This window comes from Crassostrea angulata, chromosome 10 (assembly GCF_025612915.1).
Source record: "Crassostrea angulata isolate pt1a10 chromosome 10, ASM2561291v2, whole genome shotgun sequence".
NCBI classification, from domain to species: Eukaryota; Metazoa; Mollusca; class Bivalvia; order Ostreida; family Ostreidae; genus Magallana; species Magallana angulata.
The window spans coordinates 31,247,138-31,271,337 of record NC_069120.1 but is presented as its reverse complement, the minus strand read 5'-3'; the positions used below and the strand labels follow the sequence as shown (position 1 = coordinate 31,271,337).

The following is a 24,200-nucleotide window of genomic DNA, read 5'->3' as shown; positions in this document are numbered from 1 at the left end:
TCTGCGCGCTGAATGCGTGCACATGTGCTGTTGGAGACTTTACGGCCCTGTCACAGCGACCTTAAACCACTTCTACGACGTGTTTATCAGAACGCAGATCCACGGCGCGTACTTTGTGCATGTTCAAAGTGCGCGCCGTCGAATGGCATTCTAAAATGTTCTAGGATATCCCACCGCGGCAAACGAAGATGCCGTTGCGTTGTTACGGTGCCGTAGGAGACTCTAGTTTGGTTACCATGGCGTTTTACATTATTCAATGACGCAGTGGGGTCACCGTGAGGACGCAGGTACACTGTGACAGGGGTTTAAACAATGAGAAGTTTAATGGTGAGTTAAATTTTTAAGGGTAGCAAGGATTGTTATATACATGTACTCATGATTCATGTAAGGAAATGTATCTTTTTTTAAAAATGAACTGCCTTAAAAAAAACATGTAACTTCTGTAATAAAATCTTTCTAATTTTTAAAAGATTAGTGTGTATGTTTCTCGACTTGTTGCAACACCGCTGTGTCATAGGCAAAATCCCATCATGAGCCATGGACCGGTAAATGTCCAAATAAAAATAAACTGGCGACTTCGAGAGAATAATGACGTATATCTCCGCTATTTCAAGACCCATCAACTTGAAATTCAGCATGAGTGTATCTCAGACATTACTTTTATGAATCAAAGAACTGAAGTACTGTCGGGAGTTGATTTTATTGATTATTATCAATTTTAAAATCAACGATATGGTATTTTGCCTGGCAAGTAGTTTCTATTCCGTATTTGAATTACGCACATTTTTATAATATAAATTATTAAACTTTTCCGACAAGAATTTCGAGAAAACCCCACATGAATAATGTTGTGTAATATTCAAAGATAGAATCAATTCCATCAAACTGTGTATCAGTAATCGAAATGTGTCTAAAAATTGTACACGTCTGGATTCAAGCAATATTGAACTCTAGTCTCGTTCAACCAGACGCTCGGCTGTCTCCGTTAATCTCCGACTACCAAGAGAGACTCTCTGCTTGTCGTAGATTTATGGAGACAGCCGAGCGTCTGGTTGAACAAGACTATATAGAACTTTGGCGTAGGATTACATACAATTACAAAAAAACAATTAAATTGCTCGAACTATATAAAATCTGACTATTTTCAAGGTATTTATAAATACGTTTCTTTTGAAAAACAATGGTACAGCATACAGTACACCGAATTAATCTATTATTTTCAAGATCTACGTCTTGTCAGCGGTGATAATTTGTGCTTAGGTCCAAACACTGTTTCACTTTCGGTTTGTCAGAGTAACTGCATAGGAGAGTTGATTAAAATCAACTCCCAAAAATACATGCATATTGCGAGTGTTTTAAAAATTAATTGATTTATTAGGCTTTGAAGCGAGCTGGTAGTTTTTTATCTGGGTCAGAGTTTGACCCCTTTCTTTATTTATGGTTACATTGAAATTAATCTTAAAACGAGCTTGGCGCCTGTGGATTCAAGGTGGATTTTAAATGCATGCAGTATGATAACTAAAATGTAATGCATAGAATTTTTTTCAATACATATTTGTATTTTACTAGAAAAGAAAAATAATGTTTTGTTTTCCTATTCTGGTCTTTAAGGATTGCGCACTGCAAGAACTAAACAACAATAACTTAAACTTCTTTTTAAAAAAAAACATGTGTTCTAATTTTTTTTTCATGAATTAAAGCACCCTGTATAAACCATCAAACTTTCTGTGGTAACTTTATGCCAGTTTTATGCACAAACACTTTCGTTAACTTGCCAAATGAAAACAGGTACATGTTAACATGTAAAGCTTTTTAAACTCTTACTACACAAATAACTTACAAAATAACATTGTAACGACCTTCATGAGATCCCAACAAACAACTATATCAGCGACAGCCATATCGAAATCCTAACCGTTTTTGAGTTATTAAGCAAAATCCTTTAAGTGCTACTGGCCCTTAATTTAAGGGACCAGCCCTTTTTTATTGGTGTCAAATGAAAGCCCTTAACATTATGCACAGCTTTTGTTCTATATGTATTTAGGAAATAGTTCAAACTAAAAAGTAAGGAAGCTAAAACATGAGAAAAATTTTGCTATTTTTAACACATAGATTTTGATTGATTAATTTGATAGGAATAATTGGAAAAAACTAAAATACAAAAATCGGAGAACAATATTCAAAGTGTCAATAATAAAGATTTTTAACTTTACATTATTTGCCACGGACCATTTGGGAGCCTTTGTCTGGAAACTAATGTCCCTAAAATTTTAGAAAAAGAGGAATAACTCAAAACCGGAAGTTGCGATTTCAATTTTTTTTTGTGCATTAGAAATCTAATTTAATTTACAATATACCGTGAAAATTTGAATGAAATCGAATGACAAACAAATAAGTTATTGAGGTTTTAAAAACGTCTAGAAGAAGAATTATAATAATGAAGAATTACCATCAGAATCAGTACAAGGTCTTCCGGAAACGGAACACCTTAATTACCATACTATGTAAAAATATGTAAAAAAAAAAAAGAAAATTTAATAATACAAACAATTTTAAAATTGCCAAAACACTACATTCATATCTGTAATTTTGAATTTCATTTAAACTAGAAAACTGACCAGTCAGGAAGGGCCCCGCTATGACAATTAATATACAGAAGTGAAAAAAGCTTTGAATTCCATCCTCTTTATATTAACAATGATGAAAAATAAATGCCCGGCATAAAATGTAAAGAACTGCAATAAATAGGATCTCATGATTTGTAGTTGGATATGATTTTCATCCAACAATTAAAGTGTTAAACTGAGGGGTAAAAATATAAGGGTGCAGCTCATGGAATGAGAGTTTACTTTGATTACATTAAAAAAAAAAATATGAAAATTATAAGTAACAACTGTATTTTTAAAATTTCAAGATAGTTCCTGAATGTCCAAAAACTCTAAATAGTAACCTTGTATCTGCATAAAACAGGGATAACCTTATGTCTTATAAAAAAAACTAAATTAAATGTGTATTTAAAAAAGATTTAAACAGGTGTTTTATAAAATGCAAGCCTTCGGTGAATGCAAATACATTGTATCACCCAGGGTTGACTTCAACTTCAAAACAAACATCAGTTGCAGACAAAGGTGTTCATTAATCTTCATATGACAGATTGAGATAATCCTCTAAATTTTCTGCAGCAGGCAAGTTAATTAATCCCAGGGGGTTAATTGTTCTGCTCTCTCATCCTTTTCTTCTAAATTTACAATAAGATTTGTTTTTTTTTCAGAAATGACAAAATGTCCGTTATTATCTGATTACCTGTTAAATTAACAGCATTAAGCTAGGCAGAAAAAAATAAATAATTAAAAAAATAAAATAGTGAAAAAGGATATCTTAATATATATCTTGATTTTAGAATTCAATAAACTTATCATAAATCATTGTGTACGGTATTTTCTTCAAAATAAAGTATAAATATTATATTTTAAATCCATATTTCAAAGAATGTACACAATACTACACATCATTCAAAATTGACCTTAATTTCAAAGCAAAGTTCATGTGCAGACACAGGCAGTGCAGTAATTAATCTCAATGTGACAGATAAAGATAAAGCTTAGGATTTTCTTCCTGTGAAAGGTTAATTAATCTCAAATGACAAATATTGCACAGCCTTCCTAGTATACAATGGTAACATTCTCAGCAGTTATCTCTCTTTGCCCATTCATTCTTATGCATAGTTAAGGAATCTACCCCACCACCCCAGCTCCAAACCAGAAGACATAGAGAACCAAACTTAGCATCAAAATATGTATTTCTGCCTACTGAACTACCATACCAAATTTGAACTTGATTGGGCAACCATAAAAAAAGTTATTAGAAAAAAACAGGAAATTTCTGGACGGAAGAGTGACAGACGGATGGACAGAAGGATGGACGGACAGAGTGATTACTATAGGGCACCCGCAAATCCTTGCGGGGCCCTAATTAATGCCCATTAGGGTCACTTCATCAATTTACTTGACAAATATATTTAAACAACCTCTAAAAATAGTTTAACTTCTTTATTAATAATGATATTATTTATTTGCTTATAATGATAGAACTTTTGGTTTACATGAAACAGGTTTAAAATAGCCCCAAAACCATCACCCATTTTACAGATTATCAATTTCCCCTAAACACATGCTCCATCTGAACCATGGCTCAGATTATGGCTCCCTTGGGACAAATGAATTCATGCATGCAGCCACACTTGTCTTTGATGTTCTTATTAGCTCCTAAGAATTTATCATTGACAAACAAAAACTTTGCATTGTCAGTTGATAGAATACTTATAAAAAAATAAAACATTTTATTAATTAAGACATAAAGACAAAAAACCTCCATCTAGATGTATTTATATAAATATATTTTAGAGTGTTTTAATACTATTAATTAATTAATAAAATCTGTAAGGATTACCTCCCTTACTTTTCAACATCAGTGTACAATATATAGAATAAGGAAAATGAAAACTGTCATAAAATCATTAAATCTTGTCTGATCTTAAAAAAAAATTGCAGGTGCACATCTTCAGATGTTGTTCAACATATGTACAAATTTTCAAACTGTTCCATGCAATAATAAATCAAAGGCCTGAAGGGCAATAATGGCTTACGGGTTTGATATGACTATATTTACATGGATCGAGTATGATTCCCTCTATTTCTTACGGAAACTTTAGTTTATTTATAGCTCTATAGAAAGTAACTAGCTACATGTAATTCATAGATCTATAGAAACTAACAGGACCGATATCAACATGCCCCATTTGTTGATTGGTCGAACCTTAGTGACCGAACAGACAGGATTGAAATCTAGACGCCTCTTTTATTAATTGGTTGAAACCACCATTGCTTTTAGGAAAATCATGGACTGCATGAAATAGTTATGATGATGTCAGACTCAAACTTCAATATGAGACAATTTTTTTCTTTCTTTTATCCAATGACTGAAGTACATTAACTGTAAATTCATTCAACTACATAGGACACAAAAACACTTAAAACCAACATGCTCTCAAATATCAGTATACCTTGTATTCCTATGCACTATGAACTTGCGCGAGAGTTGGTGCACGGACAGCACTGTGCGACTAACAGCGCCACAGCCAGCGCGAAATCACTGCGCGTAAAAATAATATAACCAAATGATGAAATGTACTGCATGTTATGTACTATAATTAATGAATTCTCATGAAATCTACACCAACAAGTATTATTCCATTCTATTTGTATTTCGTAAATGTATATTTATTCCTATTTTTCTGGGTTTTTTTTCTACTTTTTTAAGAGGCTGACCTTCACAAGCTTTTATAAGAAAGATAGATTCACAAGGCAGCTCTAACACCTTCTGTTTTATTTTTTCCCTTTGTACAGAGATAAACTCTTTGGAGGGGGGGGGGGGGGGCAAGAAACAGGCAGAACTATGCAATTACAGCAAACTTGTTTTGACACCAAATTTAATTACCGTATTTCACGGAATTTAGGTCGATACTTTTTTCCCCTGACATGTGGACCTCGCCCTATTCATCGCTTCGCCCAATTTATGTTTTTTTTTTTTGGCTGGAATTTTGCAAAAGTTTATGCAACCCTCCAATAAAATCATGAGTGTTTATTGTAATACTGCTTGAATTTCTGTGTAAAAATCGTATGGATTTTAATCAATATACTGTAGTAATTTATCATTTAAACAAAATTAAATGTAAATCGATTTATTTCTTCTTACATTTCTTACTTAGATCACTGACTGAATCATTAAATGCTGTCATGCATTTTGATCGTGTGCTTACGATAAACAGGAAATCGATTTCGCGCGGTAAAAGTAAAATGAGAACCGTACAAAGGGTAATTACGGGGGGAAATATCGTCGGGTAGAAATAAAAAAAAAAAAAAATTTGTTTTCATAATAGAATACATGAACAAGTCTTTTTCTGTATATTCAACATAAAACTTTCGATGAAATTTTAGCCAGGTGTCTCTGAAATCAGTCTGGGTAGCGCTGACTTTATTTATACACAGTTGAACTCTCGGCACGTGCTACTCATGCCTGCAGGCTTCAATAAGATCAGAGGTTGACTCGTGTGTATATGCACAGTAAAAAGTCACATAGAGACACAGGGTGGCATGTGCTACCGTAGTCATGCCTCCAGGCTAGGTAACTATCCCCCAGTTAACACCAGTTTGTACACATGGCAGGGAAGTAATAAAAAACGATCTTAAATTAAAACCGGCCGTACTGAATTATTTGGTTTGAAAATTTTGACGCAATTTCAGACATTTTCTTACGATGTTTTCAAGAAATACATTTTATTTCCCTTTTGTTTAAAACTGTGAAATAAGATTAAAGGCTACTATATGATAACGTTATTGGTTTAAACCATTTATTCATTAGAACTAGCCGTAATTTTTCGACCAATTCTTCGAAGTCGACCTATTTATACTTTTTTTTATTTTATGGCTGAAAACGGCCTCCTTCGCCCAATAAACCGTATCAACCTAAATTCCGTGAAATACGGTAAAATTAATTACTGCACAATAACTTTGCAGTCAGTCTCTCTTCACATGACATGTGTACACAGTCATTTTCAGAGGCATACTATACAATGTCTCTATGTTATAGTAATGTGACATCGCTTCCGTATATGACTTGCAATCAAGCTTAACTGTATGTTGTTTTCTTATTTGAGTACATTTGGTCTCAAGTTTCCAATATTTTTACGACAAATAAACAGTTCAATCATAGCACAACCAAGGGAACATTGTGCTATTTTTAGATCTTGGAAAATCCCCAACATTCGATAATGGCGGAGGTGTCGAAGAAGGCACATTATATTAAAATAAGTAGTAATTGCTCCTCTATTTATGCATTTATTATCGATTTATAATCCCAGTTTCAATATATCTCAATCATAAGTTCAGTTCTTTAACCGTTAAACACTTTCCCCCTTGCTGAGATGGATGTCGATCGAAGTTAGCGACGCTCTCTGCGGGTGCAAACGTTTTTATGAAGATTGAATGAAATAACGACAACTTTACATTTACTTATCACTGTTAGGATCTGAAAAATTTGGGAAAAGATTTTTTGCTTATAATACATATAAGTATGCATAGCGGAAAGCATGGCGGCACTGTTTGATGCAATGTTGGCGGGGGCCTATACCTCTATGCACAAACGCCCTAGGGAAAACACTGCATTTAATGTTCATTCGCGTTAGATTTCGAGTTTATATAAATAAAGTCAATTCATATTGGATACAATAACATAAGTGATAATAACATATGGAAAATATAATCTTACTTAAAGATATTTATTATGAACAACAAACAGTAAACTTTGCAACATTCGAATAGAACTATTTTTTGTCGTGCATGTTCAGATAACTGAAGTCTTTGCCGTAAAGATTATCCGGCAACTAGATGGCCGTAAGCCATAAAAATTCTATAGGGGGGACAAAGTTGTGTCTACAGACAGACAGACAGGCGGACAGGGTGAAACCTATATACCCCCCTAAACTTCGTTTGCGGGGGTATAATATAACAATCCTATAAAATGTGAAATTTAATCATAATATAAATGTACATCATTACCACAAATTAAAAAAAATCCAATCATAATAGACACGATCTCGTTGCGAGCAACGAGGAGGTCTTCTGTGGGATTTTTTTAAGGTTATATGACCTTGACTTTGATATTTGACCCTTTATCTCCTTATAGGGGCAACAACAAAAAAAATTGATGGTTGAATTTTGTTAGGAACATCATTCTCAGCATTTTATTCTATATTGATTTTCAAAATGATACTTTTTAAAATATTTGTTCTGTTTGAGGTATGTTAACAAAGTTTTGTACTTCTGGTCCCTTAAAACCCCTTAAAAACCCCTAAATATGGAACACATGATAAAATAATTATAATATATTGTTAAATAGCATATTTTGTTCAACAAGTGTTTAGAAATTCTTTGCTGTTATTGAGCTATTTTGTAAAAACCGTTTTAGGGGCTGACCCCTTATCCCCTTATTGGGGCCGTATGACAAAATTTCGATGGTTGAATATTGACAAGCGCATCATTCTAAGCATTTATTATTCAACATTGCTTTTCAAAATATTTCTCAGTAAAGTGCTATGGAAGAAAGACTTTTTGGCCCCTAAATTGAAGGGCCAGCCCCTTTTTCTTGGCATCATATGAAAGGTCTTTTGATATTACACATATTTTGTTCAACAAGTGTTTAGAAATTCTTTGCCGTTTTTGAGCTATCAGGGATATAACGTTTTAGGGGCCGACCCCTAATCTCCTTATTGGGGCCAGATAACGAAACTATATGATTGAACATTGTTTAAAACATCATTCTAAGCATCTTTTATTCTGTATTGCTTTTCAAAATATTTGTCCTTTTTGAGATATAATAGATCAAAGTTTCGGACTTCTGGCCCCTTAAAACCCCTAATTATGTAACGCATAATAAAATTTTTATAATGTATAGTATTATAAGTGAAAGATGAACATTTTTGCTTCTTAAACATATTACAAAATATTTCTCAGTAAAGTGCTATGGAAGAAACACTTTAGAGCCCTTTTGGCTCTAAATTGAAGGGCCAGCCCCTTTTTCTTGGCATCATACTAAAGTTCTTTTGATATTAAACATATTTTGTTCAACAAGTGTTGTTGATCGTAACAATATCAGTTTGCAAAACTCATTGCCACACCCATTGATGACGTAATTAGGGGACTAAAATCTTAAATCTTTAATGTGCTGTATGTGAAAAAGCAAAACTCTTTGTTAAGCATGTGAAAGGATATGGACAATCGTATAAATTATCTGAAAGGGAGGGGTTGAGGGGAAATTCGGAAATTTCATTGATATCTTAAATCGTATCGTTTAAAAATTTAACGGAAGACCTACTCGTTACTCGTAATGAGATCGTATCTAGTTATTCTTCTTTTTTCTATTCACCTCGGGGTCAGTTTTTTGTTATTAGGGTTATCAAAACAATTTAAACTATATGTAATTCCTTATTAAAAGTTATGGTACCATATGACCCTGTGTCAAAAAATTCCCAGAACTTACAGAGTCATTGCCCCTTGAGAAGGAAATGCTTGTTATCGCTACTCCATATAGAGACTTGGAACTTTTACCAATGTTTTTAGTACAATTAAAGGGTTCTTCAATCTATTCATACCGAAAGGATCTGAGGCCCCCTTCTTCGGACTACTTTTAGAAATATAGCCCCTTGGCTCACACTTTTGAATAATTATGGAGTTATTGCCCCTATTATACTAAATACTTGTTATCACTACTCCTCTGAAACCATAAGAGAAAGAGACTTGGAATTTTTTCCAATGTATTCAGTACACTTAGAGAGTTCTTTAATCCATTTATACCGAAATGATCTGAAGCCCCCCCTTATAGCAGTTATTGCCCCTGAAAGTATTGAAACTTCGATAAAATCACTTCCATCTTTTTTATTATCTATCATAGAGAGTTCGGACCACTTGGAATAGAAGCGTCTACCTTGGCCGATCAAAGTGACATAAAGGTCAAAGGTCATTGTCATTTGGAAGTCTGTTAATTAATTAATTTTCATATCATTTGAAATACAGAATTAAAGTAAGGGTTTCAATAGCTTGCTGGATTGCGCAATAAGGTATTCAATTGGGTCAGCCAGGTGTCACATCAAGTCCTGTGGTTACTCAAGTCGAACTTGTTTTAACAGTCAACCCATTCATTTTGTACAAAGACAGCTAGCCTCTAGAACACTCTTTTCTATTGTTAGGTTTACTGTTTATATGATTGTGTAAAGAATATTCACCTGGCTCAGTTTTGTTTATAGTAAGTGGAAAAAATTCAGAAAAGTAATTCAATAAATGTTTACGATATATACAACATGGAATTCTTAAAAGAAATGGCTTGAAAATAAAAAAAATCTCTTTAAAAATCATTTATCATTTTATGGCTTTGTGGTTTTTCCCATTTTATAGTACAACATGTATAATAGGTATAGTAATTTTTTTTATACCTTATTGAGCAATCTAGCAATTCATTAAAAATATTGCGGTGGAAAGACCTCTAATTGTTCGAGAACAATTAGCCTACTAATCTATACTTATTTTTCTTCCGGTTTTGACTCGTGAAATTTCTCAAAAAAATATAATAAGTAACGATATAAATGAACACAATATTTGATGTAATTTAACTAATTGTTCTCAATTATTCACAACCATCTTTATTAATAAACAACGTTTTCATGGATGCATGATCGGCGCCACATGATCTTGACAGACTATAGGTGAACAGCACGTTTGGTGTACGTGGTACATAAACAAAGTACAATTTATTTTGAATTCATATTTTTTAATATTTCTTTTGATTATAGTGCTAATATATGACGATTTATCGTCACAGTATGCATCAAAAGACAAAAGTTAATTGCATCATTGTCACGAGCGCTAGACATGGTATACACAGGACAAGTTAACGAATGTCAATCATTTTCTAACATCCAATCTGGGGCCTCAATTTTAAGTTGATTGACAGGGGTACCCTTACCAGGTAAATTGAAGGCGGTGCTCTTTTTCTCGGTCTTTAATTATAACTTTTAACCCTTAGGCTGCTGCTTTAATTTGGCCAAGATGGCCGCTGAATTAATTAATTACAATTAATGGTAAATGGTCAAAGTTTTAAAATAATATATCTCAGCAACTATTTATGCTACAGATACCAAACTTATATTTAAATGCAAGAGAAAATGTTGAAGATGTCAATGCAATGCTCATTTTCCTCATTTTACTTGTATTTATCAATCTAGGTACATTCAAATGTGAAAATCAATTAAAATTTATTAATGCCTTTTATTGTTCCATTCTTCAATTTTCATATTTAAGAACCGTAATGTCTGTGAAAATTCCTTAGTATATCAGTAAGTCATACATTGTGAGATTCATTTTTATTCATATAATTTTTTAACATCAGGTAACCAATTTATAGGTAAAAATACCTGAAAAATAAAGAAATATTACATCAAACACTTTATCAATGTGGGTTTTATTAATGTTCTTCTGGTTTACATTCTCGGACTGCACACATCTCTCGGTATAGATGTTGATCAATTAAACAAGAATTTCCATGAACATTCATTATAAAATAATTTAGAAACGATAAAGGCTCACAATCCTCCATTTCAGAGTTTAATTTTTCCTCTCTGGTGAATAAGATACCGTATAACGGATAATTTTTACTGCTGTGATTTTTTACGAATTTGTCATAAAATAGGGTGATTTGAATTTTTACGCGTAATTTTTTTACGAATTGGACTTGTCCGTAAAAATTAAAATCATCTGTGGTAAAAGAGGGGAAATTTCACCGTGACTTTGTTACAGTTAACACACATACAAATTAGAAAATCGTTTTTCTGTTAACGATTCCTTATATTTAAGATTGTGTTTATACATTTTACTTTATTTCATATGCGATATACACTTTACTTATTCCTATTTATCTGGGTATCATCATTGATGTACACCATGTGCTTGTCTCAGTTCGATTAACTCAAACTCGAAATATTCAAGACTGAATAGAAAGATCTGAACTGTTGTCACCACGTGACCAAAAACGCTCAAATATGCCTACATGTATAGCCGTCAGGGACTGAGCTGAAGGTCATGAACATTACTCTCATACGTACGATGTAGAAAATTTACGTGCGGTGTTTTTTTACTTCTGTGAAAATTTACGCGTTTAATTTTTACAGATTTATAAAACTCGTAAAAATTAGTGAAAATTAGCAGCACGTAAAAATTACCCGTTATACGGTATTCAATGGCGGTGGATCAACACGTGACTAGCCTACCTCAAGATCAGCATCAAATTTTGGGTCATTTCTTGGCACAAAGTCCATCGAAGACAAATTAATCAATAAATTAACCACTCCTAAGTTATGTACAACAGGATTTAATTCATCAAAATTATTTTCATCTTTGCTATCACTGTGAAAAAAGTTCAAAACTTTCCTCTCGTCGCTTCATTCGTTTGCCATTTTGGCTACAATTCAAAACATTTCTCGGAAGTTTACCGCTCTATAGTCTTTAGTTTAAATTCTGAAAAACTCTAGAAACCTTCCGAAAACATCAATTGACCAATCATATTTCATTCCTAACAACAGCCATTGTGTTTTTGTACAAAGCGAGGCTTTGGGAAATCTTAGATAACTCACCACAGAAAAACGACAATAGTCCCGCATAGCAGTGGCGGCCATCCGCACCTGAAATTTCAGCATGACAATTGACACGCAAAATATAGCAGCCTAAGGGTTAACTGTGAAATATTTTGTAATACGTTAGAAAAGCAATTATGTTCTTTAAAATGTTTTATATCTATTACACGGCAATTGTTTACTCTTTCGTTACGTAATTAGGGATTTTTAGGAATAAGAAGTCCGAAACTATGATCCTCAATATCTCGAAATGGAGGAAAATTCTGAAAAGCAATATTAAGCAGGGGATGCCTAAAAAATGTCCTTAACAATCTACAGCCTTAAATTGTTTATTATCTGGACCCTAAAATGAGTCATAGGATCGGTTCTCAAAACTATCTTTCCCAGATATCCCAAGAACGGTAATCAGTTTCTGAACACTTATTACTGATACACAAAAATACCTTTTAACTGAAATAAAGAAAAAGGAGCTGATCCCCCAAAAAAGTGACATCAGAGGGGTATATTGTATTTCATCCATAACGCGTAGATCAAGCCTCCATTTCCAGATATGTTTCATCGACGAAGATCAAGGGCAATGTCATTCCCTCTTCTTAAAATCGGACGGAAGACCTCCTTGTTGCTCACAACAAGATTGTGTCTAGTTTTTATTTTTTTATTCCTTCCACATTTTGTGCAGGCGATTTCTCAAATATGACTCTTTCGATTTCCTTCAAATTTTCAGAGATAATGCTTTGTAGTCTGAAGTTTGTACCACCAAAACAATTTTCCAAAATTCACTTCCAATCGGAGGTTATCGTCATTAAACGATTTTTAAAAGTAAATTTTGTCTGCGAAGTTTCTAAAAAACCAGTAAAGATATAGGGCTGAAATTTTCCGAGATGATAGACATAGCATTTTTCTTGTTCAGCATGGTCAGATAAATGTCCGCCATTACTTCCGGTCGTCACCAGAAGCAAATTTTTAAAAAAAATTCAACTTTTTTGTTTTAAAATATTTTAAAATATTTTTTTAATATTTTTAAGCCCTTTGGGCTTTATTGGATTTGATCACGCCCCGACCAAAATTATCACCTCATAATACTCAAAGAATGATTCCTTATTCCTTATAAACGGCTTATAAATGGAAACAAGTTTTGGAAATATGGCATTCCTTATTATTATCACGTACGAAGTTTTTAAGCATGGAAATTATATAATATATAAATACACCTTCAAAACCAAAAAAGAAAAGATACGTCTGCAAGTACCTAAATTCTTGGGAAAAGGAAGCAGAATTCAAAGGTTGGCTAACAAAAAGTGTGAAAGGCGAAGATCATGCTTTCTGCAGACTGTATATAAAAAATATAAAGATTGACCATGGTAGAAAAAATGATCTTATGAAGCATGTTTCATCAGCAGCTCATCAAAGCAGCAAAAAATCACAGAATGTCACAATGCCAATACAAAATTTCTTGACAACTTCAAGTGATGAAGGTAAGACATATCATAATTTAAAGAACTGCAAATTGCACTTGTTTGAAATTGGTAAAATATGTACTGAAATTAATGAAAACGTAAATTTTAATGAATGTAACGCGCATAATGTCATAAGGGAGAATGCAGTTAAATGATTTTGTAATATTTTAACATGCAAAAAACTACATATTTATTGTTTATATTTTCAAGTACATTAAGTTGATCTGACAAATTAATTTCCATTTCAGGAGTGGTAAAAGCAGAATTTTTATTTTCAAATTTTATTGCGGAGCCAACATCCCATTTGCTGTTGCAGACCATTTCACCAAACAAAGAGCTTCCATGGACAATCAGACACTATGTAGTCTTCTATGTGCTAAAATAAACTGTAAATAGGAATGCCATCAAGTGAAAACTTCTAAGAACACTCTAAAACTAACTAAATCAGCAGCTTACAATTACAATAAAGAACATTAAAGTGTATCATTTGTTATTTCTTAGTTATCAGTATGAACTAAAAGAACGCGCAATGACTTTCTACTATCAAAAAAGGTCGTCGAGTGTTTTCTCCCCCCAAAAATATTTGGAATGTTGACAGGTATGTTGTCTGATAGACTAAGTATAATATTTTACCAAACATTTTTATATTTACCTTATTGCTAAATTTTATTTGATCAATTAAGTTTTACTTTGAAAGCTACTTGTAAATACAAGGTACATGTATAGCGTCCATCAGCTCAACATGTGGTTTCATATTCAAATAGAACTATCCCATGTAATCACTATGAATGAGAAAACAAAATACCACACAGAAAATATTTAATTTGTATTCTTTTCCATTTATTAATTAAGTACTGTATTTTTCGGAAATTAGGTCGATACTTTTTTTCCTGACACGTGAACCTTGGGAGAAGGAACACACCCTTGTATGTACATACGACACAAGAATACCATTATTTCATCTAACTTGAAATTAATTGGATTTAACTCATCAAAGTTAAATCGGTCTATCAAAGCTAAATATTTTCGCCATAATAATAACCCTCCATCCCTTGGCTGGTCAAGCTTGAAAATGTCATGTCACAGACTCCCTGCAGATCATCCCATCAGTCGCCACTTTGAATTTGAAAGGGTAAGACATGCATTCCTTTTTATCAGACTAATGCGCAATTAATATTTTTAAACATTTTATAAGCTTATTCCAGTATTATTCGGAGCTCAATGTGTTTATATTTGTTTTAGGTGTCATTACGTAAGCTACATGTAATTTAATTGTTTTTACTGCAAATTTCATAGTTTGTACTTATATCTGATTCCATATACTCATACTCCTACCTCTGAGCGATGCCTTAACCAGGGTTCGACATTAACCTTAGTCCGTTAGTCACAGACTAATCGATTTTGAGTCGGACTAACAAAATTTCTATCTAATCAGTCCGGTTGGACTAATAAAAAAATCTGCTTAAAAAATTGTGTAAATTATCGATGTTGCAAAGCCACTGCAACTGTCGACAACTTCCTGGAAAACGCTGACTTTATTTTTACAGTAAATTGATATATGATACATTTTGGTGATTATAGAGTTACCGAGTGAAAAACAACAGAGGTATGCAGAATGTTATGGGTGATTAGATAATTTTTATGCCCTAAGGGGATGTCTGAGAAAATAGGTAACGAGCACACATGTTCACCATGTTCACAACAACCCTGGTTTCGATAGAGACGCTTAGGTGTTTAAAAAAAAATAAACTGAAAGGTGAAAGGAAATTTCTTGTTGTTTAATTTAAATGAATTGTGTTTAAATCATTTGTCTTAAATTGCTTATTATTTATACCTGATTTTTAAAGAACTTAAATAACAAAAAGAACATGGTAACTCAACGCCCTGATCTATTGCACAGATCTATTTTTAACAACTGTAATGGTTCCTTGTGATGTATGATACCCACCCCTTCTTACAAATTCTAATAAAAAACAGTGTTTTATATTAGACAAAATACGGTAATGCATTTCATTTATTTTTGACGGACTAATAAAATTGCCTGGGGACTAGTTAAAGTTAACAGACACTAGTCCGGCAGGACTAATACATAAGTGTCGACCCCTGTTAACAAAAGTCAAAACATGGCAAGATGGTGGCTCTGAAGTCCCTGACCAGATAAGACAAACCACTGACGCCCATGTCCAGTCCACAGGCGGTGAGACTGTGGGGACACAATCTGCACCAAGCGATGGCGGGAAAATTCTGGTGCACACAAGCGACACCCAACTAAGACAGTTAGCCGAGGCCATATCGGCTGACTTAGACAGAGGCGCCACCCCATCAAGTTCCACGGAGCCTGATCTTACCTTCGATAAAAAATTCAGGTAATGGAATTTTAGATTTCTCTCAGGCTCTGGGAAAATTGGCTATCAATCAGGCCAAGTGGTCAGCTACAGGTCTGAGTAAGGCTATAATGTGCCCAACAAAATAAAAAATTCAGATATCAAATGAGCAGTATGTCAACTTAGCTAAGTTGCGGCCAAATGCTTCTCATCCCGACGATGAAACCCAATTTCTGTTGGTACGGGATGGCAGCCTTGCTATGGCCGGCAAACCAAAGGCCAAACTTGTCAATCCAAACCTGGACAGATTCATTTATCATATATTCATCAATTTATGCTGCAGCACACCCTGAATGCACCACTGCGTTATTCAAATAAATTCATACTGTCCGTTTAGTGAGCTAACAGGTCACCAGGCCCTGGGTGGCATGACTATGACGTCAGTTTTGCTTAAAAAAGGAGCAAAACCCCAATAAGTCTTTTGCAATGGTCGACCAAGAGTTATGGTTGTTGTACATGCAAGCCCCACTACTTTCCCCTAGAAACAATATCGAGCAAATAGGCAAGTGTTGTGGGGGGGGGGGGGGGGGGGGGGGGAGGGGGGGGGGGGTGTCTGTCAAAGAAGGCCTTGCCCCTATAAACACCAATGTTTCCGTTGCTCACTCAACCACCCCTCCACCAAATGTCACCTTTTAAAGCCTCCCACAAGTGATTTTGCTTCAAGGTCAAACACGCAACAGTCATCGAGCAGAGTCTTCTCACCATCAGCCACCAACACCCCAAAACCAATCCAGTCATTTAGACGTCCATAAAATAGCATCTACTCCCATTAATGTATCACAGATCATGTAATACATGGGTTCTCGCAGGAGCTTTCTTTATCTTATGACGGTCCAAGACGTGCAACAGATTGTCGTAATCTCAAGTCATTATTGGGTTTTAAAAATGTACCAATAGAACTAATAACTAAAGAAGTTTAGTGAGACATTTCTGCAAGCAGGGTTTCGCCAGAACAGATCATGCACAGACTAAATTGCCACCCTTCGAATCATCATAGAGCAGTCTATTGAGTGGCAGTATCCACTATATTCAACATTTGTGGACTTTGAAAAAGCTTTTGCCAGTGTGAATAGGTCAACCATCTGGACGCTAATGGAACATTATGGAATACCACCGAAGTTCATTAGCATCATTAGAAACCTGTACGACGATGCCACATGTCACATAATCCACAATGGAAAACAAACACATCCATTCAAAGTAGAAACAGGAGTAAGGCAGGGCTGCATTCTTTCACCAACAATATTTTTAATTGTTATTGATTGGATCATGAAGAAAACAACACAAGGCAACAAGACTGGAATCCAATGGACCTTCACCAAACACCTCGAGGACCTGGATTTTGCAGATGACATTGACCTGCTATCCCACAAACAACAACATGCACAGGAGAAATTGTCACGCCTCGCAGCAGAAGCAGAAAAGACTGGCCTAAAAATAAACATTAAAAAGACAGAGGTGATGAGAATGAACAACAAACAGAATACACCAATCCAGTTAAATGGAGAGAACATCAGAGAAACAGACAAATTTACCTATCTTGGGAGCATTGTCAGCAAGGACGGGGGCGCTGACAACGACGTTAAAAGTCGTACCAACTAGGCAAGACATGCATTCAACACCCTACATCAAATTTGGAATTCAAATTCATTCTCCATCAACACCAAAATAAGAATCTTTAATACAAACGTAAAATCAGTCCTGTTGTATGGCTCGGAGAACTGGAAGGTAACAAAAACGATCAATAACAAACTCCAGTGTTTTGTCAACAAATGTCTCTGCCATATTCTTAACATCAGATGGCCAGACACTGTATCAAACACAAGCCTATGGGAAAAGACCAAACAAGATCCCATCCACATTGAAATAAAAAGGAGGAAATGTGGATGGATAGGCCACATTCTACGTAAATCCCCAGAAAACATCACAAGACAGGCACTGGATTGGAACCCACAGGGAAAGAGGAAGGTGGGGAGACCTAGGCAAACCTGGAGAAGATCTGTAGAGTCAGAGGCAAAAGAGGCAGGCTTCACCTGGGCCCAGTTAAAGAAAGTTGCCCAAAACAGAGTCCACTGGTGAGGAGGGGTTGCTGCCCTATGCTTCCCAAGGAGCAAACAGGAATAAGTGAAGTGAGACATTTCTAGTGAAAAATCAAAATTTCAGCGTCAATCGTAGAATTATAAGCAAGATACAGAACAAACAATTTTGCTTGGTCTGAGTCAATTTTTTGTTCACACGAGTTAATTACATTCAACTTAAGATTTTTAAACTTGGTATTTCCTATTCAGAATGAACAAAAGAATGGCCTCAAGTCTGTGAGCAAAGCTCTGTATCTTGCTTATAATTCAAAACTTGACACAGCTGAATATGGTTAGTTAAGAGAAAATTGTAAACAATTAAAACAGAGGAAACATGCACTAAAACAAAGAAAGAGCACAATTTATTTTTTATAATATCTATATAGCTATATACATGTATTTCTAGCAGCAAAAACAATCTCTGTTTAGACTGAAAATGCAGAGCATCTTAACAAAACATGTTGCACTATACCCCCAGGGGTCATGATTTTCACAACTTTGAATCTACACTAACTGAGGATGCTTCCACACAACTTTCAGCTTTCCTGGCCGATTAGTTTCTGAGAAGAAGATTTTTAAAGATGTACTCTATATATTCCTATGTTAAACTGTGACCCCCATTGTGGCCCCATCCTACCCCCGGGGGTCATGATTTTCACAACTTTGAATCTACACTACCTGAGGATGCTTTCATACAAGTTTCAGTTTTTCTGGCTGATTAGTTTCTGACAAGAAGATTTTTAAAAATTTACTCTGTATATTCTTATGTAAAACTTCGACCCCCCATTGTAGCCCCACCCTACCCCCGGGGGTCATGATTTTCACAACATTGAATCTACACTACCAGAGGATGCTTCCACACAACTTTCAGCTTTCCTGGCTGATTAGTTTCTAAGAAGTAGATTTTTAAAGATGTACTCTATATATTCCTATGTTAAACTTCGACCCCCCCCCATTGTGGCCCCATCCTACTCCCGGGGGTCATGATTTTCACAACTTTGAATCTACACTACTTGAGGATGCTTTCACACAAGTTTCAGCTTTCCTGGTTTTATGGTTCATGAGAAGATTTTTGAAAATTTCTCGAAAATTTTCATAAATTCCTAATTATCTCCCTTTGCAAAAGGGCGTGGTCCATAATTTTCACAACTTAGAATCCCCTTAGGCTAAGGATGCTTTGTGCCAAGTTTGGTTGAAATTGGACCAGTGGTTCTTGAGAAGATGTTGAAAATGTGAAAAGTTTACAGACAGACGGACAGACAAAGAGAAATGTGATCAGAATAGCTCACTTGAGCTTTCAGCTCAGGTGAGCTAAAAAGTAGAAATTGGCGAACGGATTTATTTTTACCTATTAATTCTGCATGAATCGCAAATGAAGACAATCGTGTCAGATAAGTCGGTCTTAAAAATCAAAATGGCGACCGTGACAAATCCTTTTATTGTCAAAGTTCTTGGAATCTTATTGTAAAAAAAATATTTTTAACGTCAGGTGCCTGTTTTGTTATTGGCATACAAATGTTCACTTTGTTTCTTAATTCAGCAGTTTCAGAGTTTTCGGGGTTTTCATAAAACTTTTATTACAGCTACCGTCCGACTTGTGGATTTTCCCTTGGATCACAAAATTGAATAAATCTCATGATTAAAATTATCTACTTTGATATGGTTGTTTGATTTTCCCGGTTAGTAGTAATTTTTAAAAATTTTCCTTGGGGTCTTATTTTACATAATATACCATTGTGTCAATTTTCTATAATTATGAAGGGCGGGATTGAGTAAAATTTAGACTAGGTATCAGACAATTGCAAAAAAGCCGAATTAACATAGATTGTAACAACTAATTCAAACTCATAAATTTTGGAAGCATATTCGAGGAAATCCAGGACAATTACAAATTCAAACTTTCAAGACCCCGTCTTTCAGTACTCTCAGTACTTTGATTTTTAATTGATTTTGAGGGTGCTGATTGATGATGCGACTCCCCACTGTTCTTATTTATTTATTTTGTTGATTTTGAGGGTGCTCACTGATTGATGACTTGACCCCATATATCTTTTGGTGGCTCTACCCTACTTGCGCTAAGTATTTTTGTTTTTGTACTTCGGATGTTTACTGGTTTTATTAGGTTAGCTCTACTTGTGGCGCAGTCTTTGTAGTGCCTGCATAGTCTCTTGGCGAACATTTCAGCTTACCAGAAGTGCTCACATGGACTTTTAAGGTTTATATAAAATGTTTCAGTATAAATGAATAGGGTATAATTTTTTACAGGTGAACAGCTGGTCCCGAGGTTCACCTTGTATTCTGTATTCATTCTAATATCAAGCAGCAGTGGCCATTATCGCCAATAAATTCATAAAACTCACATATAGTATTTTGCTGTTTAATTTTTTATTTCTTGACAACTATGTAGGCAATGTTTTGTCTTTGATAATTGTAAAAAAACAAAGCATTTGATTTATTCTACACTCAAGACCAGCGATTCCCACAAACGCAGCCATGAAATAATTCACAAAAATTCTGTCATATTACATTCCACATGGTTTTGTTTTCTTTTTTACTACGCAGGGTTTATACACGGACACTTGGTTTATATGATGGATATGGAAAAAAAAAAGATTTTCTTTTGATTTGGATTGTAAAGAAATACCTCGTACATTTTATAACTTACGACGTCATTTCAAAAATTATTTACAGGACAACCATCAAAAATAATTCAAACGGATGAAAAAAATCAAACTTCACAATAAACTGCTACAATGGATAAAAACAGTGGACTTTGTATTTTACTGTAATTTTTTCAATTTTGAGCCTATGATAAGCTAAGCCAAGGGATAATCTGAGGCTCGCTCATCAGAGAAAAAAATACTGTCCTATGCCCCCCAGAAAATAAAGTATAATCTTAAAAATTTAACCCCCATTGTGGCCCCACCCTAACCCTGGGGGTCATGATTTGAATAAGCTTGATTCTACACTACATAATGATGCTTCCACACAAGCTATAGCTTTTCTAGTCAATTAGTTTTTAAAAAGAAGAGTTTAGAAGATTTTTTCTAAAATTATTACTTTGTAAAAATTTGCCCCCCCCCCTTTCATTGTGGCCCCACCCTACATCTTGGGGATCATGATTTAAAAAAACTTGAACCTACACTAGGATGCTTCACAAGTTACAGCTTGTCTGGCCAATTGTTTTTTTAAAGCTTTTTCTATATATATTCATATGTAAAAATTCAACCCCCATTGTGGCCCCACCCTAACCCTGGGGATCATGAATCTACATTACCTGAGGATGCTTCCATACAAGTTACAGCTTTTCTGGCTAATTGGTTTTTGTGAAGAAGATATTTTTTAAAAATGCCAACAAATTTTCAATAATTTTAAATCATCCCCTTTAAAAGGGAAGGTCCTTTATTTGAACACACTTGAAAGCTAAGTCTGATATGTGCCAAGTTTGGTTGAAATTGGCCCAATGAAAAAAGATGAAAATCTAAAAGATTATGATAACAACAACACCACCATCAGACAACAGACAAATTTTGATTAGAAAAGCTTACTTGAGCCTTCGGCTCAGGTGGCCTAAAAAGGACACATTCTTTTCATACAGCTTTCAGAATATTGGGGTGTAAATAGCATATTTCTCGACCAATTATGTGAGCTTGCTTTTCAAAGAATTAAAAAACCACGTGACATCACTAATATAAATAACACCCCCATGTTTAAAACACTTATATTTTTCTTGGCGCAAATGCGGGTACCTTGCAGGTGATTTTACAAACGTAAAATCTAGGCGAAGTCTGGATATAATGCGTGGTTCACATGTTATTTCACTCTGTTTATGAATTAAATTCTTTAGACATGAAGCATCTTACCTGGAAGTTATGTACACTTTAAGCTTTATCAACAGCAGCTAGAGCACAAATCTTGTAAACTTGAATATTAAGAACATGAGTTAAAGTTCAGATAGACTTGTTTTTTGTTTTTTATTTTTTATCATTACTTAAGACATCTAGACCAGGAAAGTCTTTTTCTATTACTTTTGAAAGATTCAAGGATGAAAAAAATTTGTGTTGTGCATACTTTATGGAAGTAGATCAAACGAACAAGCAAAAATCGTAAATGTAACCAACTCCTCATCTCTTTCAAGACCTTTGATAAAATTTCCATAAGTACTGTAGCTGGGTGGATTAAATGTATGATGGAAAGTGCAGGTATAGACATTAGTACGTTTAAGGCACATTCAATTTGCAGAGCATCCCCCTCTGCAGCTCTGAGAATTAGTGTCTCATTATCAAACATTTTGAACACTGGAAACTGGTCCTTATCAAAGAATTTCGGGAGATTTTATTTCAGAGACATTGAAAATAATATTAATTCTGTAACTCTTTAATGAATGGTGTATTAAATTAAGCTTGATGTTTTTTCTTTCCCAATACACATTTTGGTTCAATTTCTTCTCAATTCTTTAAACATGCTATTAATACTCTGATATGCCGAAGGCTATATGAAAAGAATGGGCCCCTCATCCAAGCATACCCTGGATGTGATGGATGAGGGACACTCTTGGAGTACAGCCAGAGGCTGAGGAGTATCAAATTTTTCACCCATGTGAGAATGATATGGATTAGTACATATGAATTTATATTCCCCGCCTCTTTTGATACTTGTGCATTGACAATAAATTTGCTTTAAATTATGAGTGTTTTAAGCAGGGTGGTGGTTATTTTACTAGTGATGTCACATGGGTTTTGAATTCTTTGAATAGCGAGCCCGCACATAATTGGTCGAGAAATATGCTATTGATATCCATCGATCAGCCTCCGGCTGTACTCCAAGAATGTCCCTCATCCACCACATCCAGGGTATGCTTGGATAAGGATACCAATTTCTGCCTCATTGTTTTGTTCAATATCATACCTTTTTTTGACTTTGCACCAATTTTTAACTTTGAAGGCCAAGTGATTTGTGTCTTGCTTTCACCCATAACCTGTCAAGAAAAGGAATAATTTTTTTTATATCTTTTACAGTTAGTTATAGCTGATAACTTTTCTCTAACAAATTGACCATCAATTTAACTAAGGAAGGTCTTCTCGTTATCACACATACTTCATATATTAAGAAATTCATTAAATTTTTACACCGTCAAACAGATCTAATAACCAAATGATTGAATGAGTTTAATCAAATTTGACTGCCTTGTTTTCTCATTAAGATCAGGTCAATGTCACTACCTTTTTTTTTTCTCAACTTATAGGATGATAAATGAAGTTATCTGCAGTTATGAAGTTTCTATTCTTCAATGAAATGATAAAATATCAGAATGTCTATCAGCTTACACTACTAAACTGAAATAAATATTCAAACTAAAATCTATATTGCTTAGCCTGCATTTCCTTTAATTTTCCTAAATTTTGAAAATATTTTGGTATTTTTTCTTTGCTTCCAATAATAAAATATTTCTGACTTTTACATGTAAAAAATGTCAAAAAGAAAGAAAAAATTGAAATTTTAATTCCTTTCATTTTGATTTAATGAACATTTGATGAAACTTTTGAGTTCTGACAATTCAAAAACCAGATTAGACTCCTTCCTTTATATATTAGGATGTTTGCATATTAATATCACTATTTGTAGCATTGTAAACTTGAGATTGTTTTTTTATATTTTTTTATATTTCTTTCCTGAAATTTGAACCCTTTCCAAGCCCCAGTATTGGTCCTGGTGTACGATAAGAAAGATAGGAAAAAATAGTCACCCTTTGGAAAAACACCTCTGCATTCTCATCACTTTCAGCTGATCCTAAAAGTAAATGTTATGATCCATTTTAGTAACATTCTTACTGTAAAGTCTTGTATATGGCATGCACCTGTGTATAATACAAACCCTTAAAAGTGAAAAAAATCGAGATTCTTTAAAAGTCAATGATGTGCAGGCATTAATAATGTATTTAAAGCGCTCAAAAGTAATCATGCTTGCATGAAAATTTTTGCATCTTCATCAAAAGGAATGAATTGATAAATGGTCCAATTCTTTCATTACTGTTGAATAAAAA

The 24,200-nt window shown here is 34.3% G+C and overlaps 1 protein-coding gene across 1 annotated transcript in view; it reads right to left on the bottom strand.

Moving 5' to 3' along the window:
- Nucleotides 1-24,200, bottom strand: part of LOC128165932 (protein bicaudal C homolog 1-like) — a 304,614-nt gene that overhangs the window by 241,728 nt on the left and 38,686 nt on the right. Inside the window, exons 3-4 of the mRNA XM_052830867.1 lie at nt 23,904-23,947; nt 23,066-23,135 (exon numbers count right to left, since the gene is read on the bottom strand). Coding sequence (XP_052686827.1) covers nt 23,066-23,135; nt 23,904-23,947 — 114 coding nt within the window. The remainder of the gene's footprint in view (nt 1-23,065; nt 23,136-23,903; nt 23,948-24,200) is intronic.